The sequence below is a fragment of the Nerophis lumbriciformis genome, linkage group LG08, assembly GCF_033978685.3.
Source record: "Nerophis lumbriciformis linkage group LG08, RoL_Nlum_v2.1, whole genome shotgun sequence".
In the NCBI taxonomy this organism is placed as follows: Eukaryota; Metazoa; Chordata; class Actinopteri; order Syngnathiformes; family Syngnathidae; genus Nerophis; species Nerophis lumbriciformis.
This window is the reverse complement of record NC_084555.2, coordinates 45,135,830-45,155,000: the sequence shown is the minus strand read 5'-3', so window position 1 is coordinate 45,155,000 and position 19,171 is coordinate 45,135,830. Positions and strand designations below refer to the sequence as shown.

Here is a 19,171-nt window from a genome sequence, read left to right as displayed (position 1 = left end):
TTTTAGTACGACTTTGGTAAGCTATGAAGCCGCACCACTTGATGGATTGTCGGCGCATTAAACATGAGTATTATTATGGTGTGTGTATAAGGTAAGGTATTATCTGGCGACTTGTTTCACAATATTATGCAAAAGCAACTTTTCTTACTTTCTGGTACCTGCTGATCTGTATTTGGAAACCTAATAAATCCTAAAAAATTGTGCGCTTCCGCCTTTGTAGTCCGTGCCAACACCGTAATCGATAAGCTTTTTCTTTTTCTCTATCTTCTTGTTATGGGACATTCATCCTCCGCTGTTGCCATTTCTAATATAAAGTAGTGTAAAGTTCTTACTTATATCTGTCAGTAAACTCGCCATGAAAGCGCTAAAACATACAGGTATAGTGAGTTTACATTATTCACTAGGGCTGCGAATATTTGGGTGTCCCACGATTCGATTCAATATCGAATCTTGGGGTCACGATTCGATTCAAAATCGATTTTTTCCGATTCAACGCGATTCTCGATTCAAAACCGATATTTCCCCGATTCAAAAGGATTCAATACATAGGATTTCAGCAGGATCTACCCCAGTCTGCTGACATGCAAGCAGAGTAGTAGATTTTTGTAAAAAGCTTTTATAATTGTAAAGGACAATGTTTTATCAACTGATTGCAATAATGTAAATTTGTTTCAACTATTAAATGAACCAAAAATATGACTTATTTTATCTTTGTGAAAATATTGGACAGTAATGTTGTCAAGCTTATGAGATGCGATGCAAGTGTAAGCCACTGTGACACTATTGTTCATTTATTTTTATTTTTTTTAAATGTCTAATGATAATGTCAATGAGGGATTTTTAATCCCTGCTATGTTGAAATTGTAACTACTATTGATACTGTTGTTGATAATATTCATTTTGGTTTCACTACTTTTGGATTGTTCTGTGTTGTGTTTGTGTCTCCTCTCAATTGCTCTGTTTATTGCAGTTCTGAGTGTTGCTGGGTCGGGTTTGGTTTTGGAATTGGATTGCATTGTTATGGTATTGCTGTGTATTGTTTTGTTGGATTGATTAATTAAAAAAAAAATCAATAAATAAAAAAATAAAAATAAAAAATCGATTTTTTTTTTTTAAATGAATCGCACGTGAGAATTGCGATTCGAATTCGAATTGATTTTTTTCCCACAACCCTATTATTCACCCAAGGAACTTTAGTTATTAGAGAGTTCTGGTTGGACGATTTTTCACGGGACACATTTGTTGTTTTCGGATGAGATGCTGCTCCATTATTGATTTAAGTAAAGTCTGAATGTCATTAAAACAGTTAGCTCCGTCTTTTGACACATCTTCCACTCCCGCCCTTGCACGCTACAACAAATATGACGGGGAGAAGACTCCGTCGAAGGTGAGCCACGTAAATAAGACCGCCCACAAAACGGCGCATTCGAAAGCGACTGTCAGAAAGCGGCTTGAAGATGATCTGTAAAACATAATCTATGCAACATTTTGACCAAAGAACCACCATTACATGTTATGTAGACTACAAGGAAGTGTTTTACATTTGGAAAAAATAAATAAATAACATGACTCCTTTAATGCGCCCTATATTCCGGTGCGCCTTATACATGAAAAAAGACCTTACGGGTCTATCACGATACTTATATCGTTTTATCTCCCCAGCCTTAGTTTGCAACAGACTGGTTGATAAAGCACCCTGTGGTCAAATATATCAGTGTTTTCCTCTGCACTCTACCATGCTATCCAAATAATCATCCAAGAAAAAAAATCAAGTCTGGTAATCATTCCCAAAAGCGCCATCCTTCTGTGCCACAAATCCTGTTCACGGCGAGAGCGAGTCCTGGCTGGACTTCTGGTCGCCGAGTCAGTCAGAAACGGATTGTGGTTTTAGTCTTGAGCGCTGGAATGGAGCCAGCGAGCAGTACCAATGGCCCCGGAGATATTTCATTCAAGCCTCCATTGTCCGTGCAAGGAATGCACTATTGTTTCTTACTGACCGTGGCCTTTTCGGGAACTCGATTTAAGAACCCAAGGAAGCTGGTCTGAAGCATTTCTTCCCTGAAATGTGACTGTGTGGACGTTTATACAACACCCGTGGGTCACCCCGGCTTGAAATACCTCATTCCTAACCCATGATGGAATTGAATGACACTATTCCACAACACCTCGGTTAAGAGCAGTTGCTTTTTGATGTGAAAATACCAGTAAAAATTGAAAGACAAAAACCCACCACAAATGTGTCAGAACTCCATGTCATTTTGGTTTTAGAAAACAGAGCACAACCTGTATGGCAATTTTAGATCTCACCGAAAAAGTAAATGGTGCTATTGATAAAGGCAAGTGAGGAGTTGGTGTCTTCCTTGACTTGTCAAAAGCATTTGATACCATTAACTTTGACATTTTGTTGGGCAAACTTGAGCATTACGGTGTCAGGGGCGTTGCCCTCTGTTGGTTCAGAAGCTATCTATCTGAGAGAGAGAGCAATATGTGCAAATTAGCAGCAGGAAATCTCAACATAAAACTAGGGCTGGGCGATATATCGACTTTGTAAGATGTATCGATATATTTTTAAACAAGATATGAATTACTAAAATATCGTAATATCGATATAATTTATTTCACACTAAAATGACCAAACACTGCTTATTTGTTGTGTTCCTTGATTCTCCCCCGCTCCCCACTCTCTCTCATGGGCTACTAAACCCCTCCCCTTCCTCATTCCAAGACGTGCTTCCACGTATAAGAACATCCATGATTGGTTGGTTGTTTACTATGAGTCACGATTTGTTGAGATTAGAGATGTCCGATAATGGCTTTTCTGCCGATATCCCGATATTGTCCAACTCTTAATTACCTATACCGATATATACAGTCGTGGAATTAACACATTATTATGCCTAATTGTGTTGTGATGCCCCGCTGGATGCATTAAACAATGTAACAAGGTTTTCCAAAATAAATCAACTCAAGTTATGGAAAAAAAAATACCAACATGGCACTGCCATATTTATTATTGAAGTCACAAAGTGCATTATTTTTTTTAACATGCCTCAAAACAGCAGCTTGGAATTTGGGACATGCTCTCCCTGGGAGAGCATGGGGAGGTTGAGGTGGGCGGGGTTGGGGGGCGGCTAGCGGGGGGGTGTATATTGTAGCGCAGTGGTTCTCAACCTTTTTTCAGTGATGTACCCCCTGTGAATTTTTTTTTAATTCAAGTACCCCCTAATCAGAGCCAAAGCATTTTTGGTTGAAAAAAAGAGATAAAGAAGCAAAATACAGCACTATGTCATCAGTTTCTGATTTATTAAATTGTATAACAGTGCAAAATATTGCTCATTTGTAGTGGTCTTTCTTGAACTATTTGGAAAAAAAGATAGGTTTTTATTTATATTTATAAAGGATTTTTGAATTGTTGCTATTTTTAGAATATTTTAAAAAAAATCTCACGTACCCCTTGGCATACCTTCAAGTACCCCCAGGGGTACGCGTACCCCCATTTGAGAACCACTGTTGTAGCGTCTCGGAAGAGTTAGTGCTGCAAGGGGTTCTGGGTATTTGTTCTGTTGTGTTTATGTTGTGTTACGGTGCGGATGTTCTCCCGAAATGTGTTTGTCATTCTTGTTTGATGTGGGTTCACAGTGTGGCGCATATTTGTAACAGTGTTAAAGTTGTTTATACGGCCACCCTCAGTGTGACATGTATGGCTGTTGACCAAGTATGCCTTGCATTCACTTGTGTGTGTGAAAAGCCGTAGATATTATGTGACTGGGCCGGCACGCAAAGGCAGTGCCTTTAAGGTTTATTGGCGCTCTGTACTTCTCCCTACGTCCGTGTACACAGCGGCGTTTTAAAAAGGCAAAAATTCTACTTTTTGAAACCGATACCGATAATTTCCAATATTACATTTTAAAGGATTTATCGGCCGATAATATCGGCAGTCCGATATTATCGGACATCTCTAGTTGAAATTAAGGCAAAATATTAGGGACAGGCCAATCAGAGGCAAGATAGGGCGGGTCATGGAACCAGGAAGGGAAATCACAACAGACATCCCAAATGACGACGAGAGAGTCGTAGAAGAGAAAGAGGGAATTTTCAAGCGGGCGATTTATATATTAAAAAAAACTTGTAGAAGATGGCAGAGGTATTCTCTTGTTTAGATTTTTCTTTTAGCGACGTAGACGACGTCCAGGAATGCCACAATGCGTCTACTTGGTCACATTTGGACAAATGTATGCGTCTGGATAAAACATTCATTTGAGTTGTTTACCATGTACAGTTATGTTCATAATAATAGCAGTGTGTTTAAAAAGGTGAGTAAACCTTAAAATTCTTCAAATAAATTGTATTTTAATGAACACAAATGCATTGGGGACACTGCACATTCTATTTCAAAGCCAGAAAATTGGAAAAAAGTAATTTAATTTGACAATATTTTACAGAAAGTCAAGAAATATAAAACAAAAAAATAGCAGTGTTGACATATCTCTTTACAAAACTCAAATGTACTGTATATACGAAGAAAGGCTTGCAGATTCAACTTTCCTTAGAATTATTAACTATAATTTAGTTGCATAACCAAGGTTTCTGATAACTGTGGCACATGGAGTCCACCAACTTCTGGCACCGGTCAACAGGTATTGCAGCCCAGGACAATTGTACTACGTTCCACAATTCCTCTGCATTTTTTGGTTTTGCCTCATGAACAGCATTTTTTATGAGTTTTCAATGGGATTAAGGTTCGGGGATTGTGCTGGCCTCTCCATTACTTGAATTCTGTTTGTCTGCAACCATGATTTTGCTCGCTTGCTGGTGTGTTTGGGATCATTGTCTTGTTGAAACACCCATTTCAAGGGCATTTCCTCTTCAGCATATGGCAACATGACTTCTTCCAGTATTCTGATGTACTCAAACTGATCCATGATCCCTGGTACACGATGAATAGGACCAACACCATAGTACGAGAAACATCCCCATATCATGATGCTTACACCACCATGCTTCACCGTCTTCACTGTGTACTATGGCTTGAATTCAGTGTTTACAGGACATCTGACAAACTGTCTGTGGCCCTTAGACCCAAAAATAATAATCTTACTCTCATCAGTCCCCAAATATTACGCCATTTCTTTTCAGGCCAGTCAATGTGTTCTTTGACAAATTGTAACCGCTTCAGCACACGTCTTTTTTTTAACAATGGGACTTTGCAGGGGCTTCTTGCTGGTAGCTTGGCTTCACATAGACGCGGTCTGATTGTTACAGTACTCACAGGCCATCTTAGATCTTCTTTGATCCTCCTGGAGCTGATCGTTGGCTGAGCCTTTGCCATTTTGGTTATTCTCCCATCCATTCCAATAGTCGTTTTTCTTCTTCTTCCTCGCCTTTTTGGTTTTGGCTGCCATTTTAAAGCGTTTGATAAAATTTTAGCTGAACAGCCTATCATTTTCTGCACTTCTTTATAGGTTTTCCCCTCTTTTATTAAATTCTTAATCAAAGAACGGTCTTCTTCTGAACAGTGTCTTCAACGACCCATTTTACTCAGTTTTTCCAAGGACAAATGCACAGCAAGCATACGCAGCATCAGTTGCCTTGATCCTTAAATAAGGGCCACTTGTTTAACACCTTTTTACCCACATAATCAATGACCTCACTAATTGAACTACGCACTGCTATTTTTTTGAACACGCTCCTTTCAGTAAATGATTCAGTTTCACAGAATCAGCAGCATGCACCTCATGCCTGTTGGGTCTGTTGGTTTTCTATACCTTTACTAAACATTCTAGAAACTTACTTGCAGTGTAGAAGTTGAAATTCTAACAAAAACAGTGATTTATCTTGCTAGTGATGTGTAACTGCTATTATTTTGAACACAACTGTAAGCCCAAATCAAAACGGTTCTCCAGTTGCAAGCCGGGCATATTTCGCACGAAAAATGCTGCTAAAAATGTACGCCGAAGTGAGGAAGATCATAGCCGCACAATTAAGTCAAGTCACTTAGCGTATTTTTCGGAGTATAAGTCGCACCTGCCGAAAATGCATAATAAAAAAGGAAAAAAACATATATAAGTCGCACTGGAGCCCGGCCAAACTATGAAAAAAACTGCGACTTATAGTCCGAAAAATACGGTACTTGGCGCTGACCAGAACCGTACGTGTGTGACAGCCCATTACATCGTCCACTGGGAATTAAAAAGTGCCTGCCTGCAAATTAATTTTTTATCTGGGTTTGATACATTTTTTATTATTTGCACAGCTATGTTATTTATTTTACATAGAAAACATATTTTTCTATTTTATTTATGTTATGTAATTCTGTGCTACTTAAACAGGCCCTTTTCTGGTGCTCTTAATACCCATCTTGACTAACTGGGTTAATAAAAGTGTTTACAGTACAGTTGTCATTCACTTCAATTTCAAGTGAATTTCGCTCAAAAATGAGTATCTTTATATGTATACTTTCACTGGAAAATATATCGAGATATATATCGAATATCGAGTCTAAGTAAAAATATATCGAGATATACTATTGTCTACATCGCCCAGCCCTACATAAAACTATCAAAATGTGGAAGACCACTGGGTTCAATTTTGAGTCCTCTTCTTTTTATTATCTATATTAGAGGTGATCACACTTTTTCTGCAGGCGAGCTACTTTTCAATTGATCAAGTCGTGGGGATCTACCTCATTCATATATATATATAATTTATATTTACTTATTTATGAAATATATGTTTTTGTTAACAAGTTAAAGGTGTTTAATGATAATGCAAGCATATTTAACACATATAGTTAATATTGTTAAAAAATGAAAGGTGTTTAATGATAATACAAGTATGTTTAATATATATAGTTAATATTGTTAACAAGTTAAAGGTGTTTAAAGATAATGCAAGCATGTTTAACACATATAGTTAATATTGTTAACAAGTTAAAGGTGTTTAATGATAATACAAGCATGTTTAACACATAGTTAATATTAATAAATTAAAGGTGTTTAAAGATAATACAAGCATGTTTAACACATATAGTTAATATTGTTAAGTTAAAGGTGTTTAAAGATAATACAAGCATGTTTAACACATTTAGATTCCTTTCTTTCATGAAGACAAGAATATAAGTTGGTGTATTACCTGATTCTGATGACTTGCATTGATTGGAATCAGACAGTGGTGCTGATAACGTCCGCATTTTCGAATGGAGGAGAAAAAAAGTCCTCCTTTCTGTCCAATACCACATGAAAGTGGTTGGTTTTTGGCATCTTATTTGTCCAGCTTCCGTACTCCTTTGTATACACTTTACAAGAAATACATTGTCGGCAAACTCCGTAGCTTGCTAGCCTGTGCACGCCAGCTTTCTGAGACTCTTATTTTGTTAGCGCAACTGCGCAACTGTGCAGTCGGTCTTTGTAGTTTTGACGACAGGTACTGCGCCAGAGTCTGTTGAAATAAAGTGTTTCTCGCCTTCCAGTCGGTAATTGTAATGAGCTGGCAGCAGCCAGCGTCATCTCAGAAGACCCTCGGGTGCCGTGAATGTCAATCCAGTGACAAAAGTGACGTCATAGTGAAGATTTCATTTTTAGGACTATTTTTTTTAATGCCTGGCTGGTGATCGACTGACACACCCTCCCTGATCGACCGGTAGCTCGCAATCGACGTAATGAGCACCCCTGACCTATATAAATGACCTGAAAAATAAATCAACATCACCTATAAAAATGCAAACCAGACCATAGGGCCAACCTACCCTGGGCCGCTGCTGTCCTGGTGACGGGTTCCACCGCCTCCATTGCCGTTGTTTGGCACCTCGGCACCGCCTCTGCCATCCTGCGACTTTTTGGCCTGGAGCTCCACCACCTCGCCCTCGTCCAGGGCGTGGTGGAGTCGGTAGTTGACCGTCTTGAGCAGCAGGAACATGGCGGCGATCACGCCGCAGTAGATTCCCACGATCACCATGGTGGATGGCAAAGCCTGCGATTAAAAACAAGTATTAAGCCACAATTAGGGTTAATACTTAACACGGTTATTGTGACCAAAATCATCATGGTTACTATTATCACGCTATTTTCATATGTGCTCAAAATATTTAAAAAGTACTTATTGCTGGGCTCAGCAGCGCATGCACTTTTTGCGTGGGATGAAAAGAGCACAGCTCCCTCCCCCCATTCTCAGCACATTCTACAGAGGCACTATAGAGAGCCTGCTGACCAACAGCATCTTTGTCTGGACTGGAGCCTGCAATGCCTCAGACTGGAAGTCTCTCCAGAGAATGGTGAGGACGTCGGAAAAGATCATCAGGACTCCTCTTTCTCCTATCCAGGAGATCGCAAAAAGCCGCTGCCTGACCAGGGCTCAGAAAATCTGCAAAAACTCCACCCACCCCCACCAAGGACTGTTTTCACTGCTGGACTCTAGAAAGAGGTTCCGCAGCCTCCGAAGCAGAACCTCCAGGTTCTGTAACAGCTTCTTCCCTCAGGCTGTAAGACTCTTGAACGCATCATAATTAAATGATCCCCTCAACTCCCCCCAAAATGGATTAAGTCGCTGGAATAAAAAAGACAATATAACATACATCCATAAACGTGGACGCATGTGGAAAAGTGCAATATATTTATCTGTACAGTAATCTATTTATTTACTTATATATATATATTTATTTTATATATATATATATATATATATATATATATATATATATATATATATATATATATATATATATATATATATTATATATATATTTATTTATTTATATATGCACCTTATTGCTTTTTTATCCTGCACTACCATGAGCTTATGTAACGAAATTTCGTTCTTATCTGTGCTGTAAAGTTCAAATTTGAATGACAATAAAAAGGAAGTCTAAGTCTAAGTCTACATCCGTTTTTCTTCTTTGCGGCTCAATTCATACAATGGTCAACAAGCATGAGTGTAGCATTAAAACAAGTGAGAGTGATCTTGGGTGTTCCAGTTGTTCAAATAGAGAGATAGGAACAAGCTTTCAAAGAGTCCCGAAAGAAGTGGTTCATAAAGGTAATAAAGTCAGGGGAAAAACGAAAGTTCGTCAAATAAGGGTGTAACGGTACACAAAAATTTCGGTTCGGTACGTACCTCGGTTTAGAGGACACGGTTCGGTTCATTTTCGGTACAGTAAGAAAACAACAAAATATACATTTTTGGGTTATTTATTTACCAAATTTGTAAACAATGGCTTTATCCTTCTAACATTGGGAACACTATAATAATTCTGCCCAAAAATAGAAATAGATCTGTGTGTGATGGATGTGAGCCACCACTAGGCTGATCAGTGCAACAGCAGGCAGTCATGAATGCTAAGGATAATAATAACATACACAGGGTCCATTGCCAGGGTTAATGTGGTCAACATATATAAAATAAAAACTAAATAAGATAAGGCTCAGAAGGGTTTCTTAACAAAACATTTCTACATATAAAGTGCTTTTCTTGATTGATTGAGACTTTTATTAGTAGGTTGCACAGTACAGTACATATTCCGTACAATTGACCACTAAATGGTAACACCCCAATACGTTTTTCAACTTGTTTAAGTCGGGGTCCACGTTAATCAATATTAAACTGCCTCAAGTTGTTGCTCAGATTAAATAAAATGACGAAACTTTTCTTCTACATATAAAAAGTGCAACATTAAAGGCCTACTGAAACCCACTACTACCGACCACACCGTCTGATAGTTTATATATCAATGATGAAATATTATCATTGCAACACATGCCAATACGTGCAATACAAAATTGCACTTTAGCTTACTAAAGTGCAATTTTAAATTTTGCGCGACATATCCTGCTGAAAACGTCTCAGTATGATGACGTCAGCGCGTGACGTCACGGATTGTGGAGGACATTTTGGGACAGCATGGTGACCAGCTATTAAGTTGTCTGTTTTCATCGCAAAATTCCACTGTATTCTGGACATCTGTGTTGGTGAATCTTTTGCAATTTGTTCAATGAACAATGGAGACAGCAAAGAAGAAAGCTGTAGGTGGGAAGCGGTGTATTGCGGTCGACTGCAGCAACACAAACACAGCCGGTATTTCATTGTTTACATTCCCTGAAGATAACAGTCAAGCTTTACCATTGGCCTGTGGAGAACTGGGACAACAGAGACTCTTACCAGGAGGATTTTGAGTTGGATACGCAGACACGGTACCGTGAGTACGCATGCAGCTGCGGCTTCCAAACATTTGATCGCTTGCCCGTACGTGCGTGCCGCTATGTGCATATCACGTACGTAACTTTGGGGAAATATATGTGCTGTATGAACTTTGGGGAGGTGAACGGTACTTTGGGCTGTGGGATTGAGTGTGTTGTGCAGGTGTTTGAGTTGTATTGGCGGGTTATATGGACGGGAGGGGGGAGGTGTTTGTTATGCGGTATTAATTTGTGGCATATTAAATATAAGCCTGGTTGTGTTGTGGCTAATAGAGTATATATATGTCTTGTGTTTATTTACTGTTTTAGTCATTCCCAGCTGAATATCAGGTCCCACCTGCCTCTCACAGCATCTTCCCTATCTGAATCGCTCCCACTGCCCTCTAGTCCTTCACTCTCACTTTCCTCATCCACAAATCTTTCATCCTCGCTCAAATTAATGGGGAAATCGTCGCTTTCTCGGTCCGAATCGCTCTCGCTGCTGGTGGCCATGATTGTAAACAATGTGCAGATGTGAGGAGCTCCACAACCTGTGACGTCACGCTACTCGTCTGCTACTCCCGGTACAAGCAAGGCTTTTTTATCAGCGACCAAAAGTTGCGAACTTTATCGTCGATGTTCTCTACTAAATCCTTTCAGCAAAAATATGGCAATATCGCGAAATGATCAAGTATGACACATAGAATGGACCTGCTATCCCCGTTTGAATAAGAAAATCGCATTTCAGTAGGCCTTTAAGATGCAATTGTTGTTAAGGTAAGAGCTCCGTCATAGAACCAATTAAGCTCCTAGATTGAGGCCCTACTGCACGTCACACCTGATGCTGTGGCTGCCGAGCACGTCATCAATGTTGGCACCTGTGTCTCGACCGCCAGCGTCTGTGCTGTCCTACAATAACGTGCCTTCATCCACGTCGCACAGTAAACATGGACGCCACTCTCTGACTGCTGGATTTCTGCTCTCAGAATAGAACTGAAGCAGCCTTGAAACAATTTCAAACACTAGCTCCCCGATATAGTACGGCTCAGCAAACTGACACTGGAGGACGTCACGCCCGACGGGGCACTAATAGAAATGTAAACAGTGGAGATAGTTCAACGTGAGAAACTAATGATGTTGTGTTTTTTGTCATTTGTCATTAAAAAAAACCCCACCAGAACCAAGAAGATGTGTAACATGTTAAAGACAGTAAGTGAATAAATGTCCTGTCCTCCCCTCTTCTACTTAACCCTCCCCCTTGGCTCTGGCATCTAGTGCGATGGCCAAGTGTTGCAAATACGAGAGTCTCGCCACTTCATCAACCCTCGCCGTTCGCCAGCAGTGACAAATGTTTGTTTACTTTCAAGATGCACGTCGCACGCAATTTCCGGCTTTGCTTGCTTCTCATTTTCTTTTGCCCGTTTTTCTTAGGAAGACGGCCGTTAGGAACAAAACGTTTTTTGGCGAAATATGCAAGTGCTGGCGCGTCAAAAAAATGTGTTTAATTATGTATTTGTGTTTGAAGCCAATATTTATTTGCAGTAGCAGAGGCTTGAAGTCTGACGAAAACCACGAGTGTAATTATTATGAAAATCATTCATTATGCTTATCACGTCGTTTTTCTGGTTTATCTTTCTCCTCGTGTAGGAAGGTCGGCGAGCTCACACTGCAAAAACTGAAATCTAATTAAGATTAAATATCTCAAATAAGGGTGATATTTGCTTATTTTCTGTCTGATAAGATCATTCTTCTCACTAAGCAGATTTTATGTTAGAGTGTTTTACTTGTTTTAAGGATTTTGGTCCTAAATGATCTCAGTAAGATATTACAGCTTGTAGCTGAGATTTGATGACCTATATGGAGTAAAACATCCTTAAAACTAGAATATCAAGTGTTGCAAAGCTGTGTCATCAACACTCGCAAGTATAAAACTACTTTTTTAAAGTAATAATTTCTTATTTCAAGCATGAAAAAAAATCATGACTTTGACACAATTTTGTCTCATAATTAAAACGGATGACAGCCAAATGGACTTTGCTGTTTTATTTTCAATGAAACAATAGAAAATACATACTCATATAGTAGTACAGTTGGCACAGTACAGTAAACGGACAGTTAATATTTAAACATTTAACATGTGACATTTCTAACAATTTTGAACAGAAATAGTTCATTCACATTCAGATGAATTCTTCAAAATGACAAAAAAAAATGTTTTGGGCCGGGCTGTAAATATGCACACTAATTGACTGAAAGAGCACGCACTTGGCACGATGATGTCATGTTGTCGATGGAAAAATGCATTTTTAGACCATATGATTTGCCTGAGCGGCTAGGAGACCCCGAGAGTAACAAGCGGTTGCCTTTCCATTAAGAACAATAAACTAGTTTTTAGTATTAAGAACAATAAATTTGTTTTTAGTATACGTTTGATGGTTTCAAGAAATGTAATGCCGAACGCATATCATTATGTCAAGATAATGGCACTAGCATTTACTTCATTTAAGAATATTTTTCAACATATTGAGCAAAAAGGTCTCTTTTTTTTCTACCAAGAAAAGTGCACTTGTTATTAGTGAGAATATACTTATTTTAAGGTATTTTTGGGTTCATTGAGGTTAGCTAATTTTACCTGTTTTGGAAAGTCTTGACAAGCCGAATTTTCTTGTTCTATTGGCAGATAATTTTGCTTAGTTCAAATAAAATACCCCTAATTTTTGTATTTTTTTTCTTGTTTTTGAACTTTTTGCAGTGCACTTTGCTTCGAGGGAGGTACTTGGCCCTTTCCCCCCAACCTGGCGGATAATTTGAAAACCTCTTGATTGACGTGAACGCGCAAAACCAAGGAGGGAGGGAAAAAACAAGGGGGTGGGGGGTGTATTCGAATTGAGCCTGAGTCTTTGCGTCTTTGCTGAGACGTGGAGAAGGGGTACACTGCAAAAAGTCAGTGTTCAAAAACAAGAAAAATAATAATAAAACCTTAGAATAACAATAGGTCCTTATGTCCCATTGCATAAGGACTCCCAAAGGGAGTCCTTATACAATGGGCCATGCGGGCCCTAATAAATACAAAAATTAGGGGTATTTTACTTGAACTAAGCAAAATTATCTGCCAATAGAACAAGAAAATTCGGCTTGTCAAGACTTTCCAAAACAAGTAAAATTAGCTAACTTCAATGAACCCCAAAATACCTTAAAATAAGTATATTCTCACTAATAACATGTGTACTTTTCTTGGTAGAAAAAAAAAAGAGACCTTTTTGCTCAATGTATTGAAAAATATTCTTAAATGAAGTAAATGCTAGTGCCATTATCTTGACATAATGATATGCGCTCGGCATCATGATTTTTTTTTTCATGCTTGAAATAAGAAATTATTACTTTAAAAAAGTAGTTTTATTCTTGTGAGTGTTGATGACACAGCTTTGCATCAGTTGATATTCTAGTTTCAAGTATGTTTTACTCAATATAGGTCATAGAATCTCAGCAACAAGCTGTAATATCTTACTGAGATCATTTAGGACCAAAACACTTAAAATAAGTAAAACACTCGAACATAAAATCTGCTTAGTGAGAAGAATTATCTTTTCAGACAGAAAATAAGCAAATATCACCCTTATTTGAGATATTTCATCTTACTTAGATTTTAGTTTTTGCAGTGTAGCTTCTTCCTGGACATAAGAAAATGATGCAAGCATCAACATAGGGCTGGGCGATATGGACGAAAAAGTATATCTCGATATATTTCTACTTGAACTCGATATTTGATATATATCTCAATATATTTTCAATACATATAAACATATTCATTTTTGAGCGAAATTCAGTGAAATTGAAGTGAATGGCAACTGTACTGTAAACAGTCAGTGGCACTTTTGTAAACCCAGTTAGTCAAGATGGGTATTTACAGCACAGAAAATAAACTGTTTAAAGTAGCACAGAATTACATAACATAAACAAAATAGAAAAATATTCTTTATACGTAAAATAAATAACATAGCTGTGAAAATAATAAATTTTTGGCATTATTGTTCAAATTAGTGTCGCCCCGATACCAATATTCTGGTACCTGTACCAAAATTATTTTTGATACTTTTCGGTACTTTTCTAAATAAAGGGGACCACAAAAAATTGCATTATTGCATTATTTTAACAAAAAAATCTTAGGGTACATTAAACATATGTTTCTTACTGCAATTGTGTCCTTGAATAAAATAGTGAACATACTAGACAACTTGTCTTTTAGGAAGTAAGCAAACAAAGGCTCCTAATTTAGCTGCTGACATATGCAGTAACATAATGTGTCATTTTCCATTCTATTATTTTGTCAACATTATTAAGGACAAGTGGTAGAAAATGAATTATTAATCTACTTGTTCATTTACTGTTAATTTCTGCTTACTTTCTCTTTTTACATGTTCTATCTACACTTCTGTTAAAATGTAATAATCACTTATTCTTCTGTTGTTTGGATACTTTACATTAGTTTTGTATGATACCACAAATTTGGGTATCAATCCGATACCAAGTTGTTACAGGATCAAACATTGGTCATATTCAAAGTCCTCATGTGTCCAGGGACATATTTCCTGACTTTATATATATTTTTAAACAAAAGAAGATGTTGTGATCAATGTTCCCTCTAATTTTTCATGTGTGTGAGCAAACGCAATAACTCCCTGAGCATTCAGTGGAGCCCATGTGAGCAACATCAGACGTGCACACTGTGGCTACACCAGCAGCACACCTGTCCCAAACCTGACTAAATAACAAGTTCAATCTCCATCCATCCATCCATTTTCTACCGCTTGTCCCTTTCGGGGTCGCGGGGGGTGCTGGAGCCTATCTCAGCTGCATTCGGGCGGAAGGCGGGGTACACCCTGAACAAGTCCCCACCTCATCGCAGAGCCAACACAGATAGACAGACAACATTCTCTTATTATTATAATCAAATGACAGCAGTCATTTCCGTGAGGTTATTTTCTAATATAAGTGTTTAGGCCCACTTACAATGACAATATCCATCCATCCATCCATCCATCCATGGATGGATATTACAAGTACACAGTTTTTCATGAACTGTGTACTTGTATTCTTTGTCTGGGTGGAGGTCCTGCTTTGGAAATAGTTTGTACCCCTTTCAGATATTGCATTTAGTTCCCATTCAAACATTCACATGTTGCACAATGAGATGTAAGCAGGGGATCATGTGTACATTCCTGCAACTTCCTGTTTGTAAAAAATATATTTTTATTAGTATTTATTTAATATACTAACAGCATTTCATGATTAATATTTATAAATTAAGATTCCTAATAAATGACACTAGAATAAGCACGCATTTGATTGGTAAATCATAGTGTAATGACCTGGAATGACACTTTATGTGTGGTGTTGGAGTTGTCCGACTTTTTGTGTGGCTGTGAACGCATCACTGGCTAAGTGCCATATGTGCATGTGTTGGCGCGAGTGAGAAAGAGCGAGCGGCTGCTGTTGATGTAACAAAGTTGCTTTTGGTCTGGTTTGTACTGCAGAAAATTACCAGTTTTGCTCGATATCATTTTTTTTACTAATGTTTTGGTGATGTCTTTATGGCCGACAATAAAGAGTTTTGCTCAGTAAAGTGATGGATGGAATTCATGTCCTCAAAGCGTCTCGACAGACGTTACAATATTTGAACAATGATGACGAAAACTGTTTTCTCTGTCGTGTCTCCGTGTCGAAAGTTGTTATGCGCGTATTTTTTTATTTGATTTTGTGCGTGGCATAGATTTGCCGTGCGCTGAGGAAGCTTGAGCAGTGCGCAATTGCACTGGCGCGCACCTTAGAGGGAATGTTGAACTCAACATTGATTGATTGATTGATTGATTGATTGATTGATTGGTTGATGTCTCCCGGCTGGCCTGGGGATGCCTCGGGATCCCTCGGACGGAGCTGGACGAATTAGCTGGGGAAAGGGAAGTCTACTTAGGCTGCTGCCCCTGCGACCCGACCTCGGATAAGCGGAAGAAGATGGATGGATGGATGGATGAACAACAAAAGATTATATATGGCTCACTGTCCCAAACTTTGAAAAGTGGAAATGTGACTGTGTGTAAAAAGTGGAGAAAGTAAACAAAGCGACGAGGTCTAAAAAGTGACAGATAAGCGTTAAACATCCCAAAAAAATGGCCCTAAAAGGAGAATGGATGAAAGGGTTGAGAGGAATTAAGTTACACAGACTATTATTATATATATATATATATTATATATTATATTATTATATATACTATTATTAGTATTTATTTAATATAAGAACAGCATTTCATGATTAATATTTATAAATTAAGATTCCTAATAAATGACACTAGAATAAGCACGCATTTGATTGGTAAATCATAGTGTAACGACCTGGAATGACACTTTATGTGTGGTGTTGGAGTTGTCCGACTTTTTGTGTGGCTGTAAACGCATCACTGGCTAAGTGCCATATGTGCATGTGTTGGCGCAAGTGAGAAAGAGCGAGCGGCTGCTGCTGATATAACAAAGTTGCTTTTGGTCTGCTTTGTACTGCAGAAAATGACCAGTTTTGCTCGATATCATTTTTTTTACTAATGTTTTGGTGATGTCTTTATGGCCGACAACAAAGAGTTTTGCTCAGTAAAGTGATGGATAGAATTCATGTCCTCAAAGCGTCTCGACAGACGTTACAATATTTGAACAATGATGACGAAAACTGTTTTCTCTGTCGTGTTGAAAATTGTTATGCGCTTATTTTTTTTATTTGATTTTGTGCGTGGCATAGATTTGCCGTGCGCTGAGGACGCTTGAGCAGTGCGCATTTGCACAGGCGCGCACCTTAGAGGGAACGTTGAACCCAACATTGATTGATTGATTGATTGATGTCTCCCGGCTGGCCTGGGGATGCCTCGGGATGCCCCGGACGGAGCTGGACGAATTAGCTGGGGAGAGGGAAGTTTACTTAGGCTGCTGCCCCCGCAACCCGACCTCGGATAAGCGGAAGAAGATGGATGGATGGATGAACAACAAAAGATTATATATGGCTCACTGTGCCAAACTTTGTAAAGTGGAAATGTGACTGCGTGTAAAAAGTGGAGAAAGTAAACAAAGCGACGAGGTCTAAAAAGTGACGGATAAGCGTTAAACATCCCAAAAAAATGGCCCTAAAAGGAGGATGGATGAAAGGGTTGAGGGGAATTAAGTTACACAGACTATTATTATATATATATATATATATATATATATATATATATATATATACACACATAAATATATATATATATATATATATATATATATATATATATATATATATTATATTATTATATATACTATTATTAGAATTTATTTACCGTAATATACGAACAGCATTTCATGATTAATATTTATAAATTAAGATTCCTAATAAATGACACTAGAATAAGCACACATTTGATTGGTAAATCATAGTGTAACGACCTGGAATGACACTTTATGTGTGGTGTTGGAGTTGTCCGACTTTTTGTGTGGCTGTGAACGCATCACTGGCTAAGTGCCATATGTGCATGTGTTGGCGCGAGTGAGAAAGAGCGAGCGGCTGCTGTTGATATAACAAAGTTGCTTTTGGTCTGCTTTGTACTGCAGAAAATGACCAGTTTTGCTAGATATCATTTTTTTTTACTAATGTTTTGGTGATGTCTTTATGGCCGACAATAAAGAGTTTTGCTCAGTAAAGTGATGGATGGAATTCATGTCCTCAAAGCGTCTCGACGGACGTTACAATATTTGAACAATGATGACGAAAACTGTTTTCTCTGTCGTGTCTTTGTGTCGAAAATTGTTATGCGCTTATTTTTTTTTATTTGATTTTGTGCGTGGCATAGATTTGCCGTGCGCAGAGGACGCTTGAGCAGTGCGCAATTGCACAGGCGCGCACCTTAGAGGGAACGTTGAACCCAACATTGATTGATTGATTGATTGATGTCTCCCGGCTGGCCTGGGGATGCCTCGGGATGCCCCGGACAGAGCTGGACGAATTGGCTGGGGAGAGGGAAGTCTACTTAGGCTGCTGCCCCCGCGACCCGACCTCGGATAAGCGGAAGAAGATGGATGGATGGATGAACAACAAAAGATTATATACGGCTCACTGTGCCAAACTTTGAAAAGTGGAAATGTGACTGTGTGTAGAGAAAGTAAACAAAGCGACGAGGTCTAAAAAGTGACAGATAAGCGTTAAACATCCCAAAAAGATGGCCTTAAAAGGAGGATGGATGAAAGGGTTGAGGGGAATTAAGTTACACAGACTAGCTCGGCTTTACTTGCGGAACATACATACAATTTAACGGGAAATTATTTTAGTTAAATACTCATTTTATATAAATACCGTGTTGGGTTGGTGAAACATTCAGTGTCGGGGTGGTTTGGTTATTACATTGTCGACGCTCCAGATAATAAAGACAGGTTAAAAAAGGACAGCGTGTCCATAAAAAAGCAACATGACGAGACTAAAAAGAAGACACTCACCATGTAAAGCGTGAAGGGGAAACATAGCAAGAAGAGCCAGATGTAAAGATGGAGCGCGTTGACGAAGGTATTCTGGTCGGGGTCGTAGTACCATCCGCCGGTGATTGAAGCCCAAACCCCCTGCCTGAGGATCTGGAGAGTCTGGGAGCCCATGGCCCGCGTTAGGACCGACGGAACCTTGGCGGTGACACTAGTCGAACATGACGAAAGACGCCCTGCTGCTTCCAGACGCTGGCCTGAAAATCCCCTCAGCCGCGGCCATCTTCCTCTCCGCCGCGAGCAGGCAGCCAGCCGGGGCGCCGCTTTGAGTCCTCCAGCGGAGGAGGAACATATCCCATCATGCCACGCGAACAAGTTCTTCTTCGTGGCTTCTCCCCCGCTTTGCAGTGTTTTTTTTATTTTATTTTATAAACCTTTATTTATAAATTGCAACATTTACAAACAATTGAGAAATAAAAATAACAAAAATAAATTATTAAATAAAAATATTTTTTTCTTCAGGT

General features: G+C 38.8%; 1 protein-coding gene across 4 annotated transcripts in view; it reads right to left on the bottom strand.

Moving 5' to 3' along the window:
- The window catches only part of pcnx1 (pecanex 1), a 145,346-nt gene extending 126,377 nt beyond the window's left edge, over positions 1-18,969 (bottom strand). For all 4 annotated transcript variants that reach the window (XM_061969017.1, XM_061969018.1, XM_061969019.1 and 1 more), the window contains exons 1-2: positions 18,669-18,969; positions 7,745-7,968 (exon numbers count right to left, since the gene is read on the bottom strand). In XM_061969017.1, the coding sequence (XP_061825001.1) occupies positions 7,745-7,968; positions 18,669-18,821 (377 nt within the window). In that variant the 5' untranslated portion in view covers positions 18,822-18,969. The remainder of the gene's footprint in view (positions 1-7,744; positions 7,969-18,668) is intronic.
- Positions 18,970-19,171: the final 202 nt, after the last annotated feature.